The sequence below is a fragment of the Pygocentrus nattereri genome, chromosome 13 (genome assembly GCF_015220715.1).
Source record: "Pygocentrus nattereri isolate fPygNat1 chromosome 13, fPygNat1.pri, whole genome shotgun sequence".
Classification (NCBI taxonomy): Eukaryota; Metazoa; Chordata; class Actinopteri; order Characiformes; family Serrasalmidae; genus Pygocentrus; species Pygocentrus nattereri.
This window is the reverse complement of record NC_051223.1, coordinates 8,365,561-8,391,483: the sequence shown is the minus strand read 5'-3', so window position 1 is coordinate 8,391,483 and position 25,923 is coordinate 8,365,561. Positions and strand designations below refer to the sequence as shown.

General features: G+C 41.3%; 2 protein-coding genes across 2 annotated transcripts; one reads left to right on the top strand and one right to left on the bottom strand.

Moving 5' to 3' along the window:
- The first annotated feature begins 728 nt into the window (after positions 1-728).
- Positions 729-9,907, top strand: LOC108443165 (DDB1- and CUL4-associated factor 7-like). The gene is made up of 7 exons (XM_017723619.2): positions 729-863; positions 3,063-3,221; positions 4,921-5,032; positions 5,142-5,260; positions 6,959-7,168; positions 7,328-7,445; positions 8,219-9,907. The coding sequence occupies exons 1-7, from the start codon at positions 729-731 to the stop codon at positions 8,389-8,391; spliced, it is 1,026 nt and encodes a 341-aa protein (XP_017579108.1). The 3' UTR covers positions 8,392-9,907.
- A 760-nt stretch (positions 9,908-10,667) lies between these two features.
- On the bottom strand, positions 10,668-24,237 carry LOC108443156 (potassium voltage-gated channel subfamily H member 6). Its single transcript, XM_037544172.1, has 13 exons — positions 24,133-24,237; positions 23,441-23,571; positions 23,098-23,244; positions 19,997-20,422; positions 17,867-18,263; positions 17,032-17,231; positions 15,675-15,927; positions 13,827-14,020; positions 13,602-13,698; positions 13,212-13,487; positions 12,418-12,592; positions 11,752-11,959; positions 10,668-11,239 (listed from the first exon to the last, which is right to left on the bottom strand). Exons 3-13 carry the CDS (start codon positions 23,206-23,208, stop codon positions 10,958-10,960), a joined length of 2,619 nt encoding a protein of 872 aa, XP_037400069.1. The 5' UTR covers positions 23,209-23,244; positions 23,441-23,571; positions 24,133-24,237; the 3' UTR covers positions 10,668-10,957.
- Positions 24,238-25,923: the final 1,686 nt, after the last annotated feature.

Sequence of the window (25,923 nt, the reverse complement as noted above, 5' to 3'; positions counted from 1 at the left end):
ATTGACTTACGCCTTATTTATGACTCATCTCAAAATTTCTCGCAATTACTTACTATCCTGAAGTACTTATACTATTATAATACTGTTATTATGCTATAAAAACAGTATACTACAAATATATTCTTGAAATGTAATAACTCATTATTTCGATAAGTCCATATTTTAAGAAAACATGTTGAGATACTAAGCTATTGTTTAAAGAGAAGTCATTATCTAAAGATACTAAAGCATTATTTCGAGAAAATAAATCATTAATCGTTATTCGATGAACCTGTGGGCAAAAACAGTGGTTAATCTCGCCCTCACTAAAATATCTTTGGTCGACGGTCTCCTATCGAAAACTGTTCTCGACTGTCGTAAACACACTTCAGTCCCCGACAACCTAGCCAGAAGCTAACCGTTAGCTAATTGTGCTTTTGGTGTTTATTTTTAAGGTTTATACTCAGCGGGCCGTCATGTTCCCGCAGTATTACAGCGCGTTTTCAGTTTGGGACTCTATAATGTGTTTAACTGCCCGCTAGCTGTTCTGTATGTATTGTTTTGGACCCGCGTATCCTGCTTGTTGTTAGCTCTCTGTTAGCACGAACAGCTAACGTCAGGCAGCCTGGCTGCTTTTATGAAGAAGCCTCGCTGAAAACCCCACGTTTGACTCTGAACGGCTGCCGTCGCTCTTTTCGGTCTTTAAGTCTCATTTTCCGTGTTGATTAGAGCTCCAGCAGCGGTGAGAAATGTCTCACGGTAAACGCAAAGAAATCTACAAGTACGAGGCTCCGTGGACGGTGTTCGCCATGAGCTGGAGCGTCCGGCCGGACCGCCGCTTTCGGCTGGCACTGGGCAGTTTCGTGGAGGAATACAACAACAAAGTTAGCCACCTGTGAAAGAAAGCCCTCCTGACCACCCCGGTGTCGCGGAAAAAGGGTCTCTAGGAGACGAGGCTGACGTTGGTTTCCTACCCAAATTCCCCGTTCCACCTTAAATGGTGCCGCAGTCGCATGTATCTGCAGCGCCATTTAAGGTAGAACGGGGAATTCGAATAAGAAGCTGACTTCAGCTCCGTTTCTAGGGACGGTTTTCCCGGACCTGGGATCAAGCCTAGTCCTGGACTGTGTGTTATCTTAGTTGGAGATTCTCCCCCTGACCAGAAAACTGACCCTATGTGTCCAAAAGTTTGTAGACACCTGCTTTATTTCTTCTGAAGCTAAACTCAGAGAAGGGGAGCTCCAACGATTTTTCACATTTTCTGCGTAATTAAATGGTTGAGATGCAAACAGAGTCATTCAGAGTGGTTTGGTGTGAAATGCTCTGTTCTAGAGAGACTTGCAGAGCATTGTTCACAGTGGTGTTGATAGGAACCAGACGTCCACCTCTAACATTGCCTGACATTGTTTTATGATACCTTTGTGATCAAATTTGGTTTAAATGTATTTTAATCTATTAAGGCAACATAGTCCCAAAATAAAACGTGATTTTTCAGATTCGTGACTATTTTACCACCATCGTCATTACATATAAAACTTGTAGGTTCATGTGTGGGTTCACTGGTGGTTCTAGATAGTAGATGAAATGTCTATGTTTGTGTTGAGTCTGCAATCAACCATTTCACACCAAACCACTCTGAATGACTGTTTACATCTCAAGGGCTGAATTTTGAAGTTTTCAACAATTGGCGGAGTTCTCCTTGTCTGCAGTAACGGCTTCTATTCTTTTGGGAAGGCTTTGAATTCATCCCAAAGGTATTGGATGGAGCTCCATCACTCCAGAGAATGCACCCCAGTGCTGGGGGGCTTCATACCCCTCCAGCCAACACTTGGCACTGCACATGTCTCATGTGTGGCTGCTCCAGAACGCCCCATTCTATTGGTCAGTGCTTTTCTATGGAGATTATACAAACTGTGTACGCAGTTGTAAACAATGGGTGCCATGAAGTAGCTGAGTTCACAAATTACAGCGGGTGCCTCGATACTTTTGGGCATATAGTGGAGCTTGTGGTGAGTCTGGAACGTGAAGCATTGATATATTTTACTTTTGATGGCTGTTTCCAATACAAATACGTTTAAAAAGGTGGAAGTACACAGTTAATTAAGAACAGAGTCATTCAGAGTGGTTTGGTGTGAAATGCTTGATTGTAGAGACTCAGATTTATCTAAACTGGTGGTGATGGGAATCAGAGGTCGCCATGACGACAACACATTTTATTAACACATTTTTTTGTGTAACGTGGTGTAAATGTATGTTTTGTTGCTGATGGTAAAAATGAAAAAAATGACATTGGGTCTATTTTGCCTTAGAACACTCTCTGTGTAGCCCTCCACCATGAATATTTACATGCTTTAGGCTGACCACTCCTCAAAACTTATAAACAAAGTCTCGGGCATCAGGCGAGATGCTTTCAGAGGCGTTAACCTCTTCAGATGTCTGGTTCCTATCACCACCACTGTGACCAGTCGGTAGGTTTATCTAGATTTCTCTTCAAACCACTCTGGAGAAGCAGTGAGCTGTTGCTATAATCGTCTGGATTGTTGTCTTGAGATCACAAGATGGCTAACTTGTTATCTCAACATAACAACTTTATCTTGAGATCCCAAGATAACTCATCTCAAGATCACAAGGTAAACTCGTTATCTCAAGATAACAACTTCGTTAACTTAAGATCACAAGACAGTTAACTTGTTATGTAAAGATAACAACTTCATTAATTTGAGATCATAAGATAGTTAACTGATTGTCTCAAGATAACAACTTTGTTGTCTTGAGATCACGAGATATTTAACTTATCTCAAGATAACAATCCTGAAAATTATAACTACCTCATGCCTTTTCTGGACGGCCGTATTGAATTACTTTGTTTTCATCTTGTCCTTTATTTACATCTAATTTCTGAATCATCAACCACTAGCTATCTTTACCGTGGTCAGCAGTAGTAGAGGAGTATGGCAGTGCCGGCTCTTCTAAGGATAGAAAGGCTTTGTTGTTAAATGCAGATGCATAAGAAGCTTTACAGTGAAAAGGTTCAGAAATATAAGCAGACTTCCTCCCTGACTCGCATTTCTCATCGTGTACAGGTGCAGCTGGTCGGTCTGGAGGAGGAAAGCTCAGAGTTTGTGTGTAGAAACACCTTCGATCATCCGTATCCCACAACGAAGATCATGTGGATCCCAGACTCTAAAGGAATTTACCCAGACTTACTGGCCACCAGCGGAGACTACCTGCGCATATGGAGGGTATGAGAGCTAGACTAAAATAGAAGAGGTGGATGTTGGGCAGTGTGATCGACACCCCCCACCCCACACTAAAGTTAAAATAAATCTATATGCCGTTACTTTAATCTAAGCATATCGATGCTGTCGGAACAAAACCCCGTATCTCCATTTTTGCCAATTTTCAGTTTTTGACATGATGTGAAGATGCCTGTTGGCCTTTACACTGTGACTAAATTTCTTGAAAGAAGGACCAAAAGAAACGGCCCAGAATGACTCGGAAAAAGTCTGGTACCAATGACTTACGTTATAATAAAGCATGTTTTTTTTCCTTCTCCTGTAAAGTTATTGTTTTGGAGATAGGCATATGATTTTGGGGTCTCCAGCCCTATTCGAGCTGGATTAGTCTTATCAGAGGAGGTCTGGTAATGTAATATTTGGGATTCTACTGGCCAGTTCCTCCAGGATAAAGGGCAGTCATGGGCTGGAGGTTAGGGAACCAGCCTTGTGACTGGAAGGTCGCTGGTTCGATCCCCAGAGCCGACAGCACATGACTGAGGTGTCCTTGAGCAAGACACCTAACCTCCAACTGCTCCCTGGGCGCTGTGGATAGGGCTGCCCACTGCTGTGGGCAAGTGTGCCCACTGCCCCCTTGTGTGTGTGTGTGTGTGTGTGTGTGTGTGTGTGTGTGTGTGCGCACTCACTAGTGTGTATGTGGTTTTTCACTTCACGGATGGGTTAAATGCGGAGGTGAAATTTGCCCGTTGTGGGACTAATAATAGTCACTTAATCTTAGTGATGGTCACCCATCCTTCTACTGGAGACCTACTTTCCTGCAGAGTTTAGTTCTAGCCTGCATCTAATATTCTGCACCACCTCACTTACGCTAATCCAAAGACTTTTTAAAAGTCAAAGTTAAAAAAAACTTTAAGACAAAGTTAGCTGGAGTGGGAGTGGCAGATAGGGGTTGGGACTGTTCTCTGCAGGAAGAGACCAGGGTTGGTGACCACTGGGATGAAATATCTCTGTAGTTTCCCCCAAATTACCCCAGGTCAAAACATCATGGTCTGGACATGCACATCAATAAGAGTGGGCTCATTTAGCTTGATGTATGGGTCTCAACAGGACAGAAATCATACTGCCCTGCCAAGGGGTACCTTCAGGTATTTCATTTTAATTCTCCTTCTAATTAGGCCATCATTAAAAATGTCCCCCAGTCGCCAAGAAACAGAGGAGCCAATGTCCATTACAAAAATTTGTTATTACATTACCATGAGGTCAACTTGAACATGACTGCTGTTACTGAGAGAGCTCTAATTACATCACATCCCCATGTAAAACTAATTCAGCCCCAAATAGGGCTAAAACCAACAGATATATTGATTAAATTTGATGAAATGATCTTTCCTCTAGTTCTCTCTAGTTCTGTGCCATTTCATTAGCTATTCACAGGTGCCTAACTTCTGTTAGGCTGGCTACACGCTTGATTTAAAATAAAATAAGATTGTGTTTATTATCCTTGGTAAGGGAGTTTTTCTTTTCATGAAAGTAAGTATATCAGAAAGCTTTGAAATGATCACAGGTCTGTTCATTGAAAAGCAATTGAATAAAATCCATTGTACAGAAGAATAAGGCTTTGATTGTCATGGGTTTATAAGGCCTGTTTTAAAATGAGTTATGTTTTTGTGCTAACTGTGATTTGACACTCTTTTCTTTTGAATAGGTGGGTGACACAGACACGAGACTTGAGTGCCTCCTGAACAATAACAAAAACTCTGATTTCTGCGCACCCCTCACTTCCTTCGATTGGAACGAGATTGACCCCAACCTGCTTGGTTAGGGAATGTCCCGTTCCTCTTTGTGGCCCCAGCCGTGAATTTTTGAGTTTTTACACTTTATTCCCATCATAAAGTTTCTTCACAATGCATTTTCCTTAATCTACAGGTACCTCGAGTATTGACACCACCTGCACCATCTGGGGACTAGAGACAGGGCAAGTGTTGGGGAGAGTCAATCTGGTCTCTGGCCATGTCAAAACACAGCTCATTGCCCATGATAAAGAGGTAAGGAATTACAGCCTTGTCTGAGGGTCTTTTAGACCTATCCTAATGCATTTATGTCCTTTTATGAACCAGAAACAGCCATAATTCTTTTTTTGCATCACCATTTTCCTGCCTCTTTATCTATTAACAGGCTGTTTTTGTTACTGTACCTTTAAGACTGATATGTATGAATGAATGTCCTGTATTGTGCCTTATTCAAAAAGCATGAGTGGGCTAAACTGCTGTATGTGGATGTAAGTAAATGCATCCTTTTTCATGACAAAATTCAAGTCATAATTAAATATCTCCTCTTCTACCTACAAACACATGTGAATTGGATTGTGTGTGGTAAAGTATTGAATCTGCACTTTCCACACAATTTCTCCACTTTTTTCAATGAGATATGAGAAATACACTATATGGACAAAAGAGGTCAGGGCTCTGTGCAAGCTATTCAAGTTCTTTCACACTAAACTCACCCAGCCATGACTTTATGGACCTTGCTTTGTGGACTGGAACAGAAAACGTTCTTCCCCAGACTATTTCCCCAAAGTTGGAAGAATACATCTGTACAAAATGTCTTGGTCTGCTGAAGCTTTAAGATTTCTCTTCACTGGAACGGGTTCTAGGCAAACCCCTGAAAAAAAAACCCATATTATTATCCCTCCTCCACCAAACTTTACAGCTGGCACAGTGCAGTCTGGCAGGTAACGTTCTCCTGGCATTCGCCAAACTCGGACTTGTCCATCAGACTGACAGACAGACAGACAGACAAGCTGATTGGTCACTCCACAGAATACATTTCCACTGCTCCAGAGTCCAGTGGTGGTGCTTTACACCACTCTATCCAATGCTTGGCATGGTGCTTGGTTATGTAAGGCTTGCATGCAGCTGCTCGGCCATGGAAACCCTGCCATGACGCTCACAGTTTTTGTGCTGATGTTGATGCCAGAGTAAGTTTGAACAGTTATTGATCAGCAGAACATTGGTGACTTTTATGCTCTCCATGCTGTGACTTTACATGGTCTGACACTTTGTGGCTAAGTAGCTGTGGTTCCTAAACGCTTCCACTTTTCAATAACACCACTCACAGTTGATTGTGGACTAATTAGGAGGGAAGAAATTTCGCGAACTGACTTGCAATGGTGGCATCCTATTACGGTTCAATGCTCGAATTCAGTGAGCTCTTTATAACGACCCGGACTGCATGGCTAGGAGCTTGTTTTTATACACCTGTGGCAATGAGACCGAATGAAAAACCTGAATTCAGTGATTAAGAGGTGTGTCCCAGTACTTTTGTCCATGTAGTGTATCTATTGTGAAAAACTCTATGGGCACATCTTGGGCTTTTTGAACATAGGTCTTGTGTTGTGCGTATATGTTTACTTGTTAATAAAATACTGATCACAAAAAAGATGTTGGAAGATGAGCATGTAAAATGAATTATAACTGTTTTTGTAAATTGAAAATGGATAACAATGGAAAGAATAAAATGCAAGAAAAATGTACAATAACAACTTTAAATAAACATATAATTATCTCTAGCATTACTACTGTTTATTATTCAGATTATATCTGTATATATGTGTGCTGCGCTGGCATGTGTTTTGTAGGGAGACTATAGCAGTAGGTTTACTTGCATCATTAATTATTATAATTTAAAACAATTTGATTAATATTAATATCCCTGTGTGTAATGTTGTGCTTTGACCCTTGCAGGTGTACGATATTGCGTTCAGTCGTGCTGGTGGAGGGCGGGACATGTTTGCGTCAGTTGGAGCAGATGGTTCGGTTCGCATGTTTGATCTGCGGCACCTGGAGCACAGCACCATCATCTACGAGGACCCTCAACACCACCCATTGCTGCGCCTTTACTGGAACAGGCAGGACGCCAACTACCTAGCCACCATGGCCATGGACGGCATGGAGGTATGAAAGACAAATCTGCTTAATCTTTTTGCTTCATATTCTTTAGAGCTAAACTACTGGTCAAAAGTTTTAGAACAATCCCATTTTTCTAGGTTTTTTGGATATTCACAGAGTTTAATGTCTGTTTGCTAGTGTAACTCCTTTTTTTTTTCTTCTTAGGTTGTTATTCTGGACGTGCGTGTACCGTGTACTCCAGTGGCCAGGCTTAATAACCATCGTGCATGTGTAAATGGCATCGCCTGGGCTCCCCACTCCTCCTGCCACATATGCACTGCTGGTAACTGCTTCACATACACTCACACGCACAAACACCTTTTTTCTTCTTGTAGCAGTTAAGTAAAGCTGCCTTATCATGAAAAACAGATTTTCCCCACTTATTTTCTTTAATGAAAGGTTTGAGGTGCAGTGGCATACAAACGTTTGAATAACCCTGATTGAATTTTGTTGGTTTCAATGTGGTTTTTCTGCTAATATATATTTTTTTTCTCGGTATGTTAAATTCTGTAAATAGACAGCAATTGTGTATTAAAATGTGCAGAAGTGTGTTCTCTGTATAGGACCTATTTTCACTTTCGCACAAACTTTTGCACTTAACTGTAAATACTGTAAACACTTAACTGCAATTTCAAAATGTACCGTGTATTCCTTACTTAGTACTTGTAAACTAAGCTGCGAAAACATCCTGTTTGGAATTCATCATGGTTGTGATATCAAAACCAAGGACACATTTACATTCACCTGACCACCTGTTTAGACTAGTCGTATCAGATTAGCCACATCTCTGAGGATTTTAGGTCAAAACAACAGTTTGTTGCAAACATTTTAGTCCACACCATTTTTAAATGATCAAATTACAACATATTTACATGGCTGTTTTAGAAGGAACAGCCAACACAACAAAAACAGCCTGTATAATTGTAAGGGATTAGGAGATGCTGGACATTGGTCAAGTAAAAATGTACCTGCTTAGTAAAATTGATCAAAATTCTTATGCAGTTTTCACACATCCAATGACATCTCTCTCTCTCTCTCTCTCTCTCCCCCGATTAGCGGACGACCACCAGGCTCTGATCTGGGATATCCAGCAGATGCCGCGGGCCATCGAGGACCCCATCCTGGCCTACACGGCCGAAGGGGAGATTAACAACGTGCAGTGGGCTTCCACTCAGCCCGACTGGATCTCCATCTGCTACAACAACTGCCTGGAGATCCTGCGAGTGTGAAAGCCGAACGCCTAGTAGGTCCTAATAAATCTTAGCAACAGTATTGCTGTCCCTTTAAACAGCACCTTTTTTTGACTGTTGCGTCCAACCTGGGTTATTATTTTGTGCCAGTAAGTTTCATTTGGTCTGCACTTCATTGTGGCAGACAGGGGGAGCTAAACCCAGGATGAAGTGGTTTTACCTGGGTAGATGTACAACTGGAAGGTTCTCGATCTCGTTCTCTCTTTTGTATTTGTTTTTCTATTACATTCTACTTGGAGTAAATCAGTAGTTGTTATTGTTGTATCTCATTTTGGAATTATTACCTACTTCGAAATGGCTGCACATGTGCAGTGATATAAATTGAACTGTGAGCTCATTTCAGTGAGGATTGCGCGCGAGGTACACGTAGGATTACTTTTACTGTAGCAGCTCCTCTTTACGATTACTGTGATTAGCACACAAGAAAAATGCTCAGAATCTTTGAGGTGGGCAGATTGGCCCTGGGGTTAAAAACATGACTTTTGTATTTTGTATAATTGTATAAACTATTATATTTAATGTGAATCTAAGCTGTACATACAAGCTTTTTATACAGCGAATACTGGCAGTAGTTCAGAAGCTCAGTTTTCAAATACTGCAAATTAATGACCGTTCTTGTTATGTGCCTGATAAGTCACTTGTAGGTTGTCAGTTGAATAGAGCCATTTTCAAGGATACAATTTAAACTCAAGCAGCTGAATTCTTGTTTTTGGGAAGTTTATTTCAATGTAATACCAATTCTTTTTTTGTTATTGATTGTTATTACATGTGAATTTAGTTTCACAGTGTCACTGGCTTCTACAAGCATATAAAAAGTAGTATTATTGGTAAAAATAAAATTTTCAATGAAAAATAGTCATGCTGTGCTGCAATGTTGTTTTCTCGTTCATGTACTTTATGTATTTTTATGTAATGTAGCTTTGATATGTACAGAAGCAAGTGGGGGTGCATCCACTTGCATACAGTTGTTAAAAATAAAAACAGCACATTGAAACATCCAGCTAAGTTCCAGTGGATGCCCAGCATAATATTAGTGACGTTTTACTTGTGATTTTATTTACCAGTCGTCACGTAAGTGTTTTACTTAAGTTTCAGATTTGTGAGACTGTGCAGGTGTACTGACTGCAAGTTGAACACAATTTTTGTTGCTTGCGAAGAAAGTTCTGTGTTGGTTGTTGATTTGTTAGACACCCTTAAACTTCTGTTTGCAATGTTTTTACAACCTATTTTGTGCAACTAATTGTATGCAATTGATGTGCTTGAAGAAGATTTGATGCATTCAGTACTGCTCCCCTTACCGTCTACCTAGTTCATGTAGTGAGTGATTAGATATGGAATTTCCATCCAAGAGTCAATATTGCTAGATCAAATAATGTGATATTAAGTATTTTAACCTTTGGCATCATACATTTTGAGACAATATGTATCGGCTTGATTTGGGCCACAGAGAATGCAAGTAAAATGCTTATATATACCAACAAGGCAATTAACACAGGATTTATATAGCTTGGTTTTATTTCTATGCTTTGTTTAGTAGTAGGCTAGTTGTTCTTCTCTGTGATGGAAAACCTGTTGTATATGTTTCTTCAAAGAATCATTTTTAAAATGGTTGTTTACAAACCAAAAAGGGTTTTGTTGTTGTTACATGTCATTGAATCCTTTTTGTTAGGAGTGGCATACTACACCAACGTCAGGACCAAGAAATTTTGTCCACTGTATATTCTTCATGGGCCTGAAGACCAAATTATGGACCTTTTTTCAGTGAAATGGACAAGTGAAAGCCTCTAAGCAACAAGCCATTTATTTGTGGTGTTTCCTTGTAGTATTCAGACAACAGCACACTTGCTCAGAACATTGTCTTTTGAAGGGTTGCTCAGAAAAAAGACTGCATCACTGCCATGGTTTGTTGTTTCCTCACAATGTGCTTTTGATCTGGATTGTAACTTCTTATAGCACATGCTATTTCATTATATCATTAAAAAGTTTTCATTACCAAAACAACAAAAAACTAAAGGCTTTCAAGTCACAGGTAACTCTTCAGGTCTTGAAAACATTTTCAAAGCTGCCATAGCTTTTGAACAGCCATTGACAATAGCTTGCTTAAAAATCTGGATAGGTAATCTATCAGGTCAACCTTAGGATCTATGAATTGTTACTTTTATATGGCATTTAATGTAAGGTTTATATTCAAATCTTTATGTACAAACATTTTGAAAAACAATGTCCTTAGGATGTCTCTTTTTGTACCCATTTACCTTTTGTGGAACAAAGCCATATACATCTTTTTGTTTTACCCCCTGGGGGAACTGTCTCATGAAGCCAGATGCCACAGCTTTGGTGAACTGTCCTTCAAGTTTATTGTATTTCTTCCAGCAATGTTGTATAAGCAAACTGCTCCACTAAAGAGATTCTGAACTTGCCAGGTTCTTGGAGAAACCTAGAATCCTGGTGATTGAGTCTTTTTGTGTGATTATGTTAGATACGTTCCCTGACATCAGTCAGATGCAATTTTGGTCAAACTTGGAAGGTGTTTTCCAGGCAGCCATTAGTTGATAGACAAAACTGGATCAGATAGATGTTTGTGGATTTCTCCAAGGCATGAAGAGGTATCCAAATTGCCAGGCAGCGAGGGGAAACGGAGAGAAGCATGGAGGCGTGTTGCATCCATCAAAATGGTAGAGGCCTGGTGAATGGGGGTCACAGCCAGCTTAGTCTCTGAGGTAACATGAAGGCTCTCATCCCCATCTGACACCACCATCTCCAGGATGCCACTCAGAAGAGAATCCTGTGACTTTGGTTTGAGCTTTGAATCCGGCTGAGCTGCGCTCTGCTAGGATACAGTGAACAAGAACATGAGCTTTGTCCAAGATTTTAGAGCAGTGATTTCCAGCCCTGCTACTGAAACACTCTTGCCGTGCACATTTTAGTGTGTTCCCTGCTGAAACATCTCATCTACCTCATCAGCCATTTGAGAAGCTCTTCATGAAGTGGATGGTGTTGATGTGGTGTTTTAGCAAAGAATGAGAAGAGAAACAATAAAATGTGCAGATCACAGATACTTCAGGACCAGTATTGAGAATCTGAATTAATCATGCAAGTCACAGCTAGTCCAGGACCAGTACTGAGAACCTGAATCAATCATGCAAGTCACAGGTACTCCAGGACCAGTATTGAGAACCTGAATAAATCATGCAATTCACAGTTAGTCCAGGACCAGGATTGAGAACCACTGTCTTTAGATTACATCTAGATCTGAATCATATCAACATTGCATTGTGCATTTGAAAAATAAAATGAAGTATGTCCATGTCTTAAACTCTTTTCCAAGAAGACTTTTACCTGGATTGTGGTGGATCTGCTCTCCAGCGGAAGATGGGGAATTGGATACAGACTGTGAAGCACTGGTGCACTTGTCCCATACAATATGGAGGGGTCTGGGGCATCATTTGCTGGAGATACAGAGCTGTATGCTGGCGGCACAGGGGTAATCTGTCTCTGCAGAAGCTGAAGGATCACATTGATGTCTGCAGTCATTCTTGTCTCCAGCCTAGAACATATCGTGCAATAAGTGTCCAAATATTATTGGTCAATATTTTGTCCCTTACATTTCTTCCATGAGAGATTTGCTTATTGGATAGTGCAATGTTTCCCAACTCTCGGGGACCCCAAGACAGTCCACTTTTTTTCCTCCATACCAGCTCCCAACACACCTGAACCAAGCAATCATGAACTGAAAACCTACTATGCTTGATGTGTGGAGAAGAATTCAGCAGAATTGAGCAAAATTGTGGACTGTCTGGAGAGGTCCCTGAGGACTTAATTAGTGAATATCCTGGATTAGATTAGTTGTGTTGGCTTGTCCCTTACAGTCCTTCAAATGTGGAATGGCAGTGGGATCTCCAGTTTGGGATAGAAGTCAGGCTATAGCTGGGTTCAGACAAATGTCATCAAGTAGGTTTCAGGCAGAATTTTGTTTGGCTATAGCCTTTGTAAAATCCCTCCTACCTGTTCAACTGGCTCTGCAGTAACTCCAGTCTGGACTCAAGCTCAGTGGGACAATCGTCGGCAAATGGTGGCAGATGGTATGAAGCTTGGATAGAAGAGGATCGACAACATTGCTCTGCGTACTGATTACACCGGCAATCTGGCCAGTAATGGTACAGTCCAGAGAGATGAGTTCCTAGAGCAGGGGGAACAGAATAAACAATGACCTAGGTGAGTTTAAAGCCCACACCACTGGACAGTAGAGGGATGGAGTACTATAATACTATATTTCAGATGAGGTGGGAGTCCTGTTGTGATCCAGAACAAATCATCTATTGGTACCATACCTCACTAATGCTCTTGAGTCTAAATGCAATCAAATTTTTACCACTATGTTCTGACATCTAATGTAAAGCCTGTCCTGAAGAGTAGAGGCTGCAGCACAGAGGGACAGAAATCCCTCTTAATACCCTTGCCTTCCAAGGAAACCTAGGATGACACCCATAAAAACCTTTACGTCCAGAGATGATTTGAAGCTCCTGAGTCTCCATTAAGTGCCATCAATCACTGTGTTAATTTCTAGTGCAATGCTTCTGAATTCCAGTTTTACATGCAGTAATTCAGCAAACTAAGCTCAGCATCGCTTTACAAATTCAACTTCAGATTACAGTCAGTGGTTCCTAGCCCTGGCCTGGCACTGCTCTAACACAGTTCCTCCAGCAAATTAGCTAATTAACATGCCCTGAGTCTGATAGAGCAGGGGAAAAGAATGATAAAAAAGTGATGGTGGAAATTATACTGATTATGATGCCTACCTGAGTGTCCTCGGTCCATGCCAGGCTCTATGCCCACCCCTGAGGTGCTGTTGGGTGGCACCAGCCGTACCACAGGTGGATGGTAATCCTGGGGGTTTCCTCCAGTGTACACCTGGTTGTGGGCCAGAGGTGGTTTGTTGAGGTCCTCGCTGGACTGGGAGGTGGAGGAGGCACAGCTGCACATTTCTTCCCAGTGGGATTGAGGGCCAGAGGAGCAGTGATGACCCAAATTTGTGCAAGCTTGAAGTGGGTAAGAATCATCCTGATCCATCCCATCTGATCCAGTTGCGCAAGAAGAAGGAGGAACGCTTTAGTACTGTGTTATTAAATTAGGTCTTATCTGCTGTTTGTGAAGCATCACTGTTATTATGAGGCTTGTTTTGCACTCACCTGGTCTGTTGCGTCTGTGCGTCTGGCATCTTGAGTGACTGGCATGGTAAACGCAGTCAGAAACTTCATTGTGTATTGTGTGCACAACTGGATCTGCCTGGTCGTATAGAACACATGCATAATTACGTTGAACACAAGACCGCTGATTAGTTGGTGCCACATAGGAAATTATTCATACTTTGTGTCGTGTACATGTTGTGAGGGTATGTGCATAAGTGTGCTCACTTCTCTGAGGTTGAAAGTGATCTCCAGGTTCCTCCAGAAGCTTTCAGCGAAGGCAGGGTATATGTCCAGCACCTCCAAGATGTCATCCCTCTGGATACGATGAAGGTCACAATAGGTGAGTGTCCTCACGTCAGCATTGCAATGGCCAGGCTCCGCGTACAGGTTAATGGGCTCACCAAAGATATCATTCTTGCCTGCACATGAAGCATACGGGTTTGATTTGTACAAAAAAGTAAATAATTAAGTCTGTTCCTGCAGAGAATGTTAACATATTTTCACTCAGGAATTCACTAAAACCGGTCATTTGACCAGGGCGGTTCAAACTTTTTCATATGACAGAATCTCCCTCGTATTCATAATGCAGCTCATCCATGGAGTGTATCCAAGGATGGAAACTGTACCATAAAAACCTGTATGATATATTCATTATTTATTAATTTTGAAAAATTAAAAAGATAGCCTAACATAAACATTTAGGCCTTAGATGCTAGTGGGTGGAGTTGTTTGAGATAGCAAATTATATTGCCATTGTCATCCCCCCCCTTGATAGTAACTTTCATATTGTGTGTGTGTGTGGGGAGGGTCTTTATTTTTCTGCACTGAGACCCATAAGCACATAATTACTGCACAGTTGGTGACCCCTGGTGCTTATCCTGGGTCACGTCTGGAGCCTATCCCCGCGGTCATTGGGCGGTAGGCTGGATACACCCTGGACAGGCTGCCAGTTGATTGCAGGACAGACAGACAGACAGACAAACATACACTATACTGCCAAAAGTATTCACTCAGCTGCCTTCTCACATGTAATAACTTGAGTGACATCCCATTCTTAATCCATAGGGTTTAATATGATGTCGGCCCACCCTTTGCAGCTATAACAGCTTCAACTCTTCTGGGAAGGCTTTCCACAAAGGTTAGGAGTGTGTTTATGGGAATTTTTGACCGTTCTTCCAGAAGTGCATTTGTTGTTGGACAAGAAGGCCTGGCTCACAGTCTCCACTCTAATTCATCCCAAAGGTGTTCTTATTGGGTTGAGGTCAGGACTCTGTGCAGGCCAGTCAAGTTCTTCCACACCAAATTCGCTCATCCATGTCTTTATGGACCTTGCTTTGTGCACCTCAGCATCCGCTGACTCTGTCATTTTACATGACCTGCCACTTCGTGGCTGAGTTGCTGTCATTTCCGATCACTTCCACTTTGTTATAATACCGCTGACAGTTGACTGTGGAATATTTACTAGTGAGGAAATTTCATGACTGGACTTGTTGCACAGATGGTGTCCGATCATGGTACCATGCTGGAATTCACTGAGCCCCCGAGAGCGACCCATTCTTTCACTAATGTTTGTAGAAGCAGTCTGCAGGCCTAGGTGCTTGGTTTTATATACCTGTGACCATGGAAGTGATTGGAACACCTGAATTCAATCATTTGAATGGGTGAGTGAATACTTTTGGCAATATAGTGTACATTAACATACACATTCACACCTAGGGGTAATTTAGCATCCAGTTGGCCTAACTGCATGTATTTGGACTGTGGGAGGAAACTGGAGTACCCGGAGAACGCCCATGCAGACATGGGGAGAACATGCTAACTCCATGTTGAAACACTTCATCCCATCATAAGCTGATTGCATATAGTATAACAAATTATGTATAGTACTTTGTAGATTTGACCCTAATAGAATCCTTATCTCTATAATTCTAGACTGCAACACAAGAGCATTTTCACCATCTTGTATTTTCTTGACATACTTTAGCTTCAACACAGCTCTCTTCCCTTCCCTCTTCAACTGAATAAAGACGACTAAAGAGATCATCAATCATGTGCCACTGCCAGCAGCCTCACCCAGTACAACAAGCACCATGTCGTTGCGGGACACCTGAATGGAGCCGCGGGAGACAAAGTAAAGGGTGTGGAGTATGTCTCCGTGGTGATAGAGGGTGTCTCCTGGTGGCGAATGTATGGTTTTGAAGTGCATGGCAAGGGCTCTGAGGCAGGCTTTGCTGGCTCCTCTGAAGGCCTTGCAGTTCTGCAGTAGCGTGCGGTTCAGATGCAGACAGATATCAGCCTGCAGGCATTCAGGAAAACCTTTCAAGACCTGCAAAAACGCAAAGGGAATAGTGTAAGTGTAATACAGAATAGTGGTGAGCAATACAGTTCTCTTCAGAGAAGTAAGCCAATCCCTGGGTCCTCAGGGGAGCCCAGAAGGTCCACCTTTTTGCTCAATTCCAACTCAGCACACAGGGATTAAGTCAAAATTTAGACCATCTGAAAGCAAGTATGGAAACCACTGTTGGAATCTGTGTATCTTCCATTGAACCCATATCTGCATGAAATCAAAATTTGGGCAGGAAAACATTTTTCTTTTTTTTCCATTTTAGTCCCTCAAGACAAACACAGATTGTTTCATGTAAAACGTTTGAATCATGAGGGGAAGATATGGGAAAAATAACTTTGACACCATTTGAGCAATAACTGGAGATGATGGTTAAATGTTTAATGATGATGTAACCATACACCAGCATTTTTGTCAGTCTGGCTCAAATGCATATGACCATGAGTTTTTGCAAAGACAGCAGTTTAAAAACATGACAAGTAGGTGGAAACCTCATAGAAATGGCAGTGGCCAGGTCTATAAGTGAAGGCAATGTAGTCCATAATCTTGCTGTGTTTAATAGACATGCACACCAGGAAAGATGAGGCTACAACAACTAAAAACATTGACTGGAGTGCTTGGACCCCTACAAATATTCCTCATAAATTGATTCAAATACCTCAGGACATTAACATATTAGGCCATTAAAATCATAACCTTTTACTCTTTGGTATGAGTTATTTGTCCTGCATCTTGCCCTCTTCAAATCCTCATATCTCCATTGTGCAAAAATGCAAAAAAGCTAAGGATTCCTGATTTCCATGAAACAATCCATGTTTGATTTGAAGAACTAAAATGGAAAAAAAAAGAAAAGAAACTTATTTTTCCGCTATCCGATTTTTTATTTTAAAGTACATATAGGTTAAAGGGAAGATACGGAAAGGAAGTTTAAAAAGATATCTGATTTGCAAATGATACATCACTATTACAGTTTTAGTACTAGCATTGAATAAGGGTTAAAATAGCCCTGAAATATTTACATTACAATCCTCACTATCCTTTGAATGTTAGAGTACTTCTATTTGTGTAGAATTATTGATCTCTTACTGCGTTCATATCAATGCCGTTGGTGTAGGACCAGGCATGCTGGAAGTATTCTTCCAACCTCTGCCGTAGTCCTCCAGGTATCTGGTGAAAACGGATGAACTCTTTCACTCGCAGCAGCTGTGTGTGGTAACGTGTGGTTCCAGAGTAAAGGCGCTGCATGATTGCTGACACATTCCCAAATATGCTGGCGTACATGAGGGCTACAAGGGCGAGGATCAGTAACAAAAACAGAGTTGCTTTATGCAGCAGACATACATCAATACCAACAAAGAATGCATCTGAGATTTGACTGGACTTTAAATTTAACATTTGTTGTGAGGAGCTCAGGATAAAACAAGGTTAAGGGCTGTATGTAATTGCACGCAGCATGCAAAGAGCTGCTGCGTCTGATCCACTCGAATACGGGATGCTAACACTACTTCCATGTCAGTGTCACTGAAGTGCTGAGAATGACCCACCACCCAAATACCTTCTCATGGAAGAACACGGTAAAAGGGGGTTAACAAAGCATGCAGAACGTGCCATCAGGACTAACTGTTGTGTTTTATTTATTGAGGGAATTTATATGGAAATAACGATAAAGTACAACTAATCGTGCAGCCCTGAACAATTTTATATGTCAAACTTTTATATGTAATTACTTTTGCTAATTTTTGTACATAATAGTATGTAAAACATTGTCAGTTAGGCCAATGTGAGATGCTAATTGGTGGGGTAAAATCTTCTATTACTTGTTAGCTATAATTGCTTCGTTGCTCCAAAGCACACTGAGGAAGCAAACTTCACCAAACATTCCTCTGTGTTCACTGAGCTTGGCACGTTAGGAATGACTTACAGCCAATAAGCATGACGCAGATGGAGAAGATCTTTTCAGAGTTGGTGTTTGGTGAGATGTTGCCAAAGCCCACACTGGTCAGGCTGCTGAAGGTAAAGTAGAGCGCAGTGACGTACTTGTCCTTTATTGAAGGTCCAGAGCTGGTGTCACTGTCATTGTAGTGCTTCCCCAGCTGGTCGGCCAGGTTATCCAGCCAGCCTGTTTTCATGTAGGGCCTCTCCACATGGCCAATGGCATACCAGATACATGCCAGCCAATGGGCGATCAGCACAAACGTACACATCAGCAAGAAAAGGACGGCAGCTCCATACTCAGAGTATCGGTCCAGCTTCCTGGCCACACGGACCAGTCGCAGCAATCGTGCCGTCTTCAGCAGGCCAATCAGAGTGGTGGTTGTCTGAGGGGAAGACAAGAAGATTACAAAGAAGGTTAAAAGGAAAATAGGTCTGTTGTAGGATATATAGCACTCAGGTTTGGCCACATCTAATAGGTTTTTCTTCATTTTTAAAAATATTTTACACATTTTAGATTAATAGTGATGACTGCAAACTATAGTAGTGTGCAAAGGTTGTGCAAAGGCCCCTGGTCAGAGGACATATTTTGTCTTTCTAGGTGAAAATAAGTTAACACATCCTCCACTGAGAACACAGTCCTGCACTTTTATTGCCCAATGACTGTTTATTTTATTAATAATAATTATTCATTAATATTATTTGTGTGTGAATGGAATAAAATGCATGTTTTCATCACCTGTAACTACAAACTGCTGTACTTTTGTTAGCTTTGAATGAGCCCTTCATACACTATATTTCCAAAAGTATTCACTCACCCATCCAAATCACTGAATTCAGGTGTTCCAATTACTTCCATGTCCACAGGTGTATAAAACCAAGCACCTAGGCCTGCAGACTGCTTCTACAAACATTAGTGAAAGAATGGGTCACTCTCAGGAGCTCAGTGAATTCCAGCGTGGTACCGTGATTGGACGCCACCTGTGCAACAAGTCCAGTCGTGAAATTTCCTCACTACTAAATATTCCACAGTCAACTGTCAGTGGTATTATAACAAAGTGGAAGTGATTGGGAACGACAGCAACTCAGCCACGAAGTGGTCGGCCATGTAAAATTACAGAGTGGGGTCAGCGGATTCTGAGGTGCATAGTGCGCAGAGGTCGGTAACTTTCTGCAGAGTCGATCACTACAGACCTCCAAACTTCATGTGGCCTTCAGATTAGCTCAAGAACAGCATAGAGAGCTTCATGGAATGGGTTTCCATGGCTGAGCAGCTGCGTCCAAGCCTTACATCACCAAGCACAATGCAAAGTGTGGAATGCAGTGGTGTAAAGCACCGCCACTGGACTCTAGAGCAGTGGAGACGTGTTCTCTGGAGTGATGAATCACACATCTCCGTCTGGCAATCCGATGGACAAGTCTGGGTTTGGCAGTTGCCAGGAGAACGGTACTTGTCTGATTGCATTGGGCCAAGTGTAAAGTTTGGTGGAGGGGGGATTATGGTGTGGGGTTGTTTTTCAGGAGTCGGGCTCAGCCCCTTAGTTCCAGTGAATGCTTCAGCACCAAGAGATTTTGGACAATTTCATGCTCCCAACTTTGTGCAAAGCAAGGACCATAAAGAAATGGATGAGAGAGTTTGGTGTGGAAGAACTTGACTGGCCTGCACAGAGTCCTGACCTCAACCCGATAGATCATAAACACACTCCTAAATTCTGTGGAAAGCCTTCCCAAGACAGTTGAAGCTGTTATAGCTGCAAAGGGTGGGCCAAGATCATATTAAACCCTATGGATTAAGAATGTAAATTTCATATGTGTGTGAAGGCAGACGAGCAAATACTTTTAGAAATATAGTGTATCTACAGCAAGCAGCTCCTCTTCCAACAGAGGCCGCCATGTTTCTCTCTAGAATGCTCTAGAATGCTCTAGAATGCGCCTAGTTTTTACATTGAATCACTGCACCTTCAAAAACATCTAATCAGGGGTCTAAACGTTTCACTGGTAATGGAAGTTTTGGCATCTAACTTTTTTATATGGTTAGAAAGATCTGACCAAGTGGTTTTGATCTCTTCCTGAAATGCTTCTAGATTTTTTTTTTAAATGAACGTTCAAATGTTCTCACCTCATCTGAACCAGATTTAAAGATGAGCAGGTCAAAAGGAAGGGCGGCCACCATATCAATGAGGAACCAGCCTTTGATGTAGTGGATGGCGATGCGTTTCGGATGCGTCACCACCTCGTCGTTGCGGTTGACGTATGTAGTGCGGAAGGTGATCACGATGTCCACGATGAACAGGATGTCCACGATGGCATCCACCACATTGAGCGGGTTGCATGCATAGCCACAGGGGTGCATGTGCTCTTGCTCCAAATTGTTCAGTAGGAAGGCGGCACTGTAAGGAGTGAAGACAGCCGTGTACAGCACCAGCAACAGGATGACCCAGTCCCAAACTGCTTTGAAGGGACTGTAATGCAGCATGATCCACCTGTGGACATCCGGAGCCTGGTGCTTGTACTCAGGCAGCACATCGGCGCCCAGGGACAGCACCTGTGAGATGAGAGGGACAAGCATAAAGGTATGCCATGCCATTATCATGTGATATTACGAAAACGAACACATGTACATACATGTACATATATTTAAAAATAGCAATTCTGGCATGTGCAACAGTTTCAACACCCTTTCAACTGTAAAGTTTTAGCATTAATTTACTCCATAGAACTAGTTACACAGTTCAAGAATTGTCATTAGAAATTGTCAACTGTTGACGATTCCAAAACTTTAAAAATTCTCTTCAAATCTCATACTGTTGGAGGATCTGAAAATGAATTAATCGATGCCTACAAAGCAGACGAAGGCGGAGCTTACAGCTCAGAATTTCCACTGTACAAAATGTCATTAAGAAATTGCAGTTAAAAGGAACCTGAGGAATCAAGGCAAGATCTGAAAAACTAAGAGAACTCTCAGCTAGAGCTGCCTACATAGTGACCAGAAAGGCAAAGCAAAACCCCCATGTGACAGCAAAGGACGGGCAGAAAGATTTAGCTGATAAAGGAATGTAGCTTTGCTTGCACAAACATGATCTGCATGGAAGAGTCATAAAAAGGAAGCCTTAGCCAGGACTTCAACACAAACTGTAATGTTTGAAGTTGGCAACAACAAAACCTGAGGCATATTGGAAACAAGTGCTATTGACTAATGAAGAAAAAATAGCACTCTTTGGTGACAATAATAAAAAGATGGCTCTTCCTTTAGTAAAGATAGTGGTTCTATATATATACATCTATATATATATATATCACTCAAAGAACCCTGTCCATGATGAAAGGGTTCTTTAAAGACTTGATAAAATAGCCAATGAGTGAATATTTAATGTGGAGTTTCCATTGTATTTTACACCCCCTGTATTTAATGTATTTAGCAATACACATACTGTATATGAACAAAGTTATGTGCAGTCTAAATGTCACACTAATGCCAATTAAAAAGCAAATACTCAAGTATGACTACTGCTTTTACAGGTACAGTCAACAAAAAATAAGCATTCAGTATGTTCTTCAAGAATTTTGACAAAAACGGCAGTGCTTTCCATTCAGATCAGGCTTAACTTCATAAAGAGCAGCACAGCTTAAGTCATAAATAACCAGATTACTGTTGTTTACTGAAGGAAAAGGTTTCATGACATCTATACTGTTTTTGTATTGAAACGAAACCACACAGCTTGTTTAATGTTTTCCCTGCTCATAAAAACATTCTCATGCTGTCCATCAGTCCACCAACAGAACCATCCAGCTGTTTCCTCCACCTTCACATTCCCTTTCCTTCTTGTTCTATGTCACCGAAGATGTTATAACTTCTGTAACATGTAAATGCACTGCCACTTTAAATCCAAAAATAGAAGCAGGGAATTGTTCTTTCTTCCCAGAGATTTGTGTCCATCTGTGGCTTTCAACTGCGTTTGCATTGACCATTGCACTGGGCTTGAGCTACTAGGCACTCACACGTACAATAACTCATATCCCTCTAGACCAGTGCTATAGCACAAATGGGCAGCTACTCAGCTCTTGAAAGAATTTAGTCACATGTAAATGAGAAAGTGAGGATAGAGGTATATACGGTTACAATTAGGTCTGCCTGATATGAACATAAAATGCGATATTAAACCTGCTGCATATCACAATGATGATTAAAATAGTGGAAATGCCGCAAATGCTACCTCACCTCAGTTAAACAGGTAGCAGAACACAATTTAAAAGCAGCCTTAAGGATACAAAAATGAATATTTCTCATTCCTTAAGTTCCTTAAGGTGATATACACAAGATGGTGCTTCCAGTGTTATTTGGTAAGGAAAATGGTTCTATATAGAACCATGAACACTCAAAGAACCCTTTACATGATTAAAGGGTTCTTTGCATTGTGAAATGATTCTTAAAATTGACTGAGACTGAGCTGTAGATGGTTCAATATTGAACCTTTCTGAAAACTATTTATTGCACAGCCCTAGTAACAATTTTGAGAATGCTTGAGATATTTTTCTCAGAATTATGGTACATGATGAAAAGAGAAATGGTAAACACCATGGGTGACTTGAGTAGAACCTGAAAGCAAGAAAGAGACCTGATTGACCTAGGAGACAAAGAAAGAATCCGTAGATGGAAGGTCACATTGCATGTACCGTTTTATGAATTCGAAGGGAATCAAGAGTGGAGTCCTGATCCGACATCATGCACAAATGCATCGTTGCGCTTATGGATTGTTTTTATGGCATGCTGCCATTACCCTCTGCCCCAGGTCCCATATCTCTGTGTCCTAACGATCTTTCCGCTGGTGTGTGTTGACCACATTGCTGTCCATGTGCCAGCCCAAAGACCATGGGAATGGTACATTGAATGGTACATAATTTTACAGACTGTGAAAAAATGGTATGAATGGCATATGGTAAATGTGATGACTTAGGCAGGCAGGTTGCACAGTACTAATTGGTGGAGCATAACCTTTCATTATATATCAGCTACACTGACCTCATAGCTCCAGTGCAAAATGAAAGGAGCAAATACTGGACACCATGTCATGGCTTGCCTAATACAAAGTAAATAAGGGCTAATAGGACAATCCCTCAAATCCCTGATACCCTGATGCTCTCAATCCTACACCTGCCGCAAGATTCCTGCCACCCTACCTCAGTGACCTTCTCTGTGATGTTCTGTGTACGCGTCTTCACCTTGGGGGTGGCAACAAGCTCGATGTCAGGGGGCGAGCCAGAGATGGACTGTCTGGGGCGGCAGAAGTTGAGGGAGAACTGTGGGAAACCGTGGGCAACCCCGCACTTCATCTGGTCAAAGTCGGACGTAGGGCTCAGCACACTAGACTGCATGATCATGGGACAAGGAGGGACAGAGAGAGCAGGCAAGGGAAAACAAGATGAACAAAAATCCTCAAAAGCCACTGAACAACTGAAAACTTACAAGGACAGACTTTTTTAGACAAGCTTTTAAATTTTGCAAGAAAGTTGCCTCCACATCTAAGAGCTAAAACAAATGAAGACAATTTTGGGAAAGACTTACTTGGAATGTGCGCCTCGGTTGCAGCCTGTCCTCATATCACCGAGGAACCAAGCCTTTCCCCATTGCAACAGCTTGTCAGAATGCTGAGGTTCCTTGAACCAACCAATCAAATAGGGAGTTACCCTGTGAAACTGAGAGATCAGATCTTGTGTCAAATCTTGAAACCAAATTTGCTGTAACATTAGTTTCCTTGCAAAAATGTTTCTTCTTTACATTGACCATCTAAACTGAAGAACTTGTCAATCAGATCAAAGCCTGTAGAATTGGATCACTCAAATTTCTGGTCCATCAACCCAGTGAGACCATCAGCCCATTATACCTTTTCACCAATTTGATTTTGATTCTGCAATCAGTAATTGTCCCAACAGCTCTTTGCTCATTGTTAAATTTCAGTCCTGTTCCTGAAATTCCTCAAATTTACACACCAAAATCTTTGTGGAAAGGCAACATCTTGATATCCTGTTGGAGTATTTCTAGGACCAGGAGCATCTTAACCAACTAAAACGACACTTTCATCCTTTTCTATGTTTGCATGAACTTTTCTACTCTTTATGCCCTTTGAAAGATAAAAGGTTCCTCAGAAGGTTCCCCTACCTACAGGCACTAGTTACACATATTTAAAAGCCACAGGGGACAGGTAGTAATGTGGTTTCATTTAAACTGACCAGGTTATATAATAATTTTGCTCTTACCGCGGAAGTGTCTCATTTTTTCCGTGGCAGTCTTGTTTTCCAGCAGCACCATCCGATATGGATCCAACCTCAGATGGTACAGAAGCTAGATGTTGTTTTTGCGCTTCAGTATGATATGCTTGGGTCATCCCCTTGTGACTCAACCCCTGAGTGTCAGCGCTGTAACCCTCACGCGGATGCATCCCTGCACTGTGAATGGATCAATCGCATACTACAACAGGGGACACTCACAAACAGATCAATGCCACAGAACCCACCCAGGCAACAGCAGCCATGAAGACTCGATCAATTACCAGCTTCATTTCACTCCCTCTGCTGAAACGATACTTGTTTTGCTCCCTGTTGAAGAGTTCCACTTATCTTATGACAGAAAAATCTACAGTGCCTAACTGAACAAGTGATCAGAAGAACGTGTACTGCATCCTAACCAGCCAGTGTTCACACCAGATATAGACTGCATTGAACGTGGTTAATGTGGCAGAGTATTGACTGAATGAATACATCACATTTATATTAGCAGAGAAGGCCGGAAATGGGTCTGTCCAGAGTGACCCGCTTTAAGCATGGGACGACCTTCAGAATACCGTCTGGCTTCATGGATGTTTCAACCTTTTGGAATCCCAGTGCATCAACCCCATCAAGAGCACTACATTGTGATCATGCTGAAAACCATTAATTGTTGGGTTTAAAACTGTAATATTCTTTGTTTTATTTGCTTTGTTTCAGGTCTTTGATCTCATGTAACATTAGATTCTGGAAGACGTTCTTTTTATCTTTGCCTGAGAACATCATCATGAAGATCTTGCACTGCTGAATATGCACTTTCATGTGCCCTCCACAGAATCTAAGACTTTTTGAAACTAGACCAAGATTTTTACATCAGTTTCAGGCACAGATCGGATGCTTTCTGCCCATGGTACGTACAAAACTGGCCTCCCGAGCCATGCATGGAAAAACACAAAATGTTCTCTTTTGCATGCATATCACTGTCAGAACAAAAACTTCTATCTCCAAAATGGTAGGAAAGTAGGCAAAAACCTACTTTACTTTCAATGTAAGTCAGTGGAACCAGATTTTTTTCCAAGTCATTTTGGGCCATTTTTTTTGCTCCATCCATCCTTAAATCTGCATACGCAGTTCGATTTATGCCAAAAACTGAAAAAGGACCAAAATGGAGATATGAGGTTTTGTTCTAACAGCAGCGATATTTGAGAGAGGATGGATGTTGGAAGTCGGGCTGTTAATCTAATTCTGCTGTTTACTCATGTCAGTTTGCAGTGGTCAATTCTACAGGAATATTTCACCACCTTTTACAACAAGGAATACATTTGCAATAATATTTCACATAATTTTGGGTGACAAAAATGGCAGGAGACGTTGTGGGTAAATGAAGGCACAAACTAGAAGAATATTTAACAGAAAACCTTAAAACTTAAGGTATGCAGTTGTACCTCTGTAACTTGATATATGAAAAATAGCTTTTTGTCTTCAAGTATAGATTTTCACATCCGGGGTTGATGATCACTGGTGTAGAGGAAGTAAATGTTACAGTTACAGTATTTTCCTCTTTCTCTGAATGTAGTCAACTGGCCAAGATGTTTGGTGTCCAAAGTTTCTTTAGCTTTGTACTGGAACTATGAAGATAATACAGCTAACAAATACTGGAAGCTTGTTTTATCACAGATAAAATTCAGGCTTTCATAGATAATTGTCAAATAGAGTTAAAAACCACATAAGCAAGTTTATTAGATATTACTTTTAACAACTGTGTTTAATGCAAGTGTTTTGATT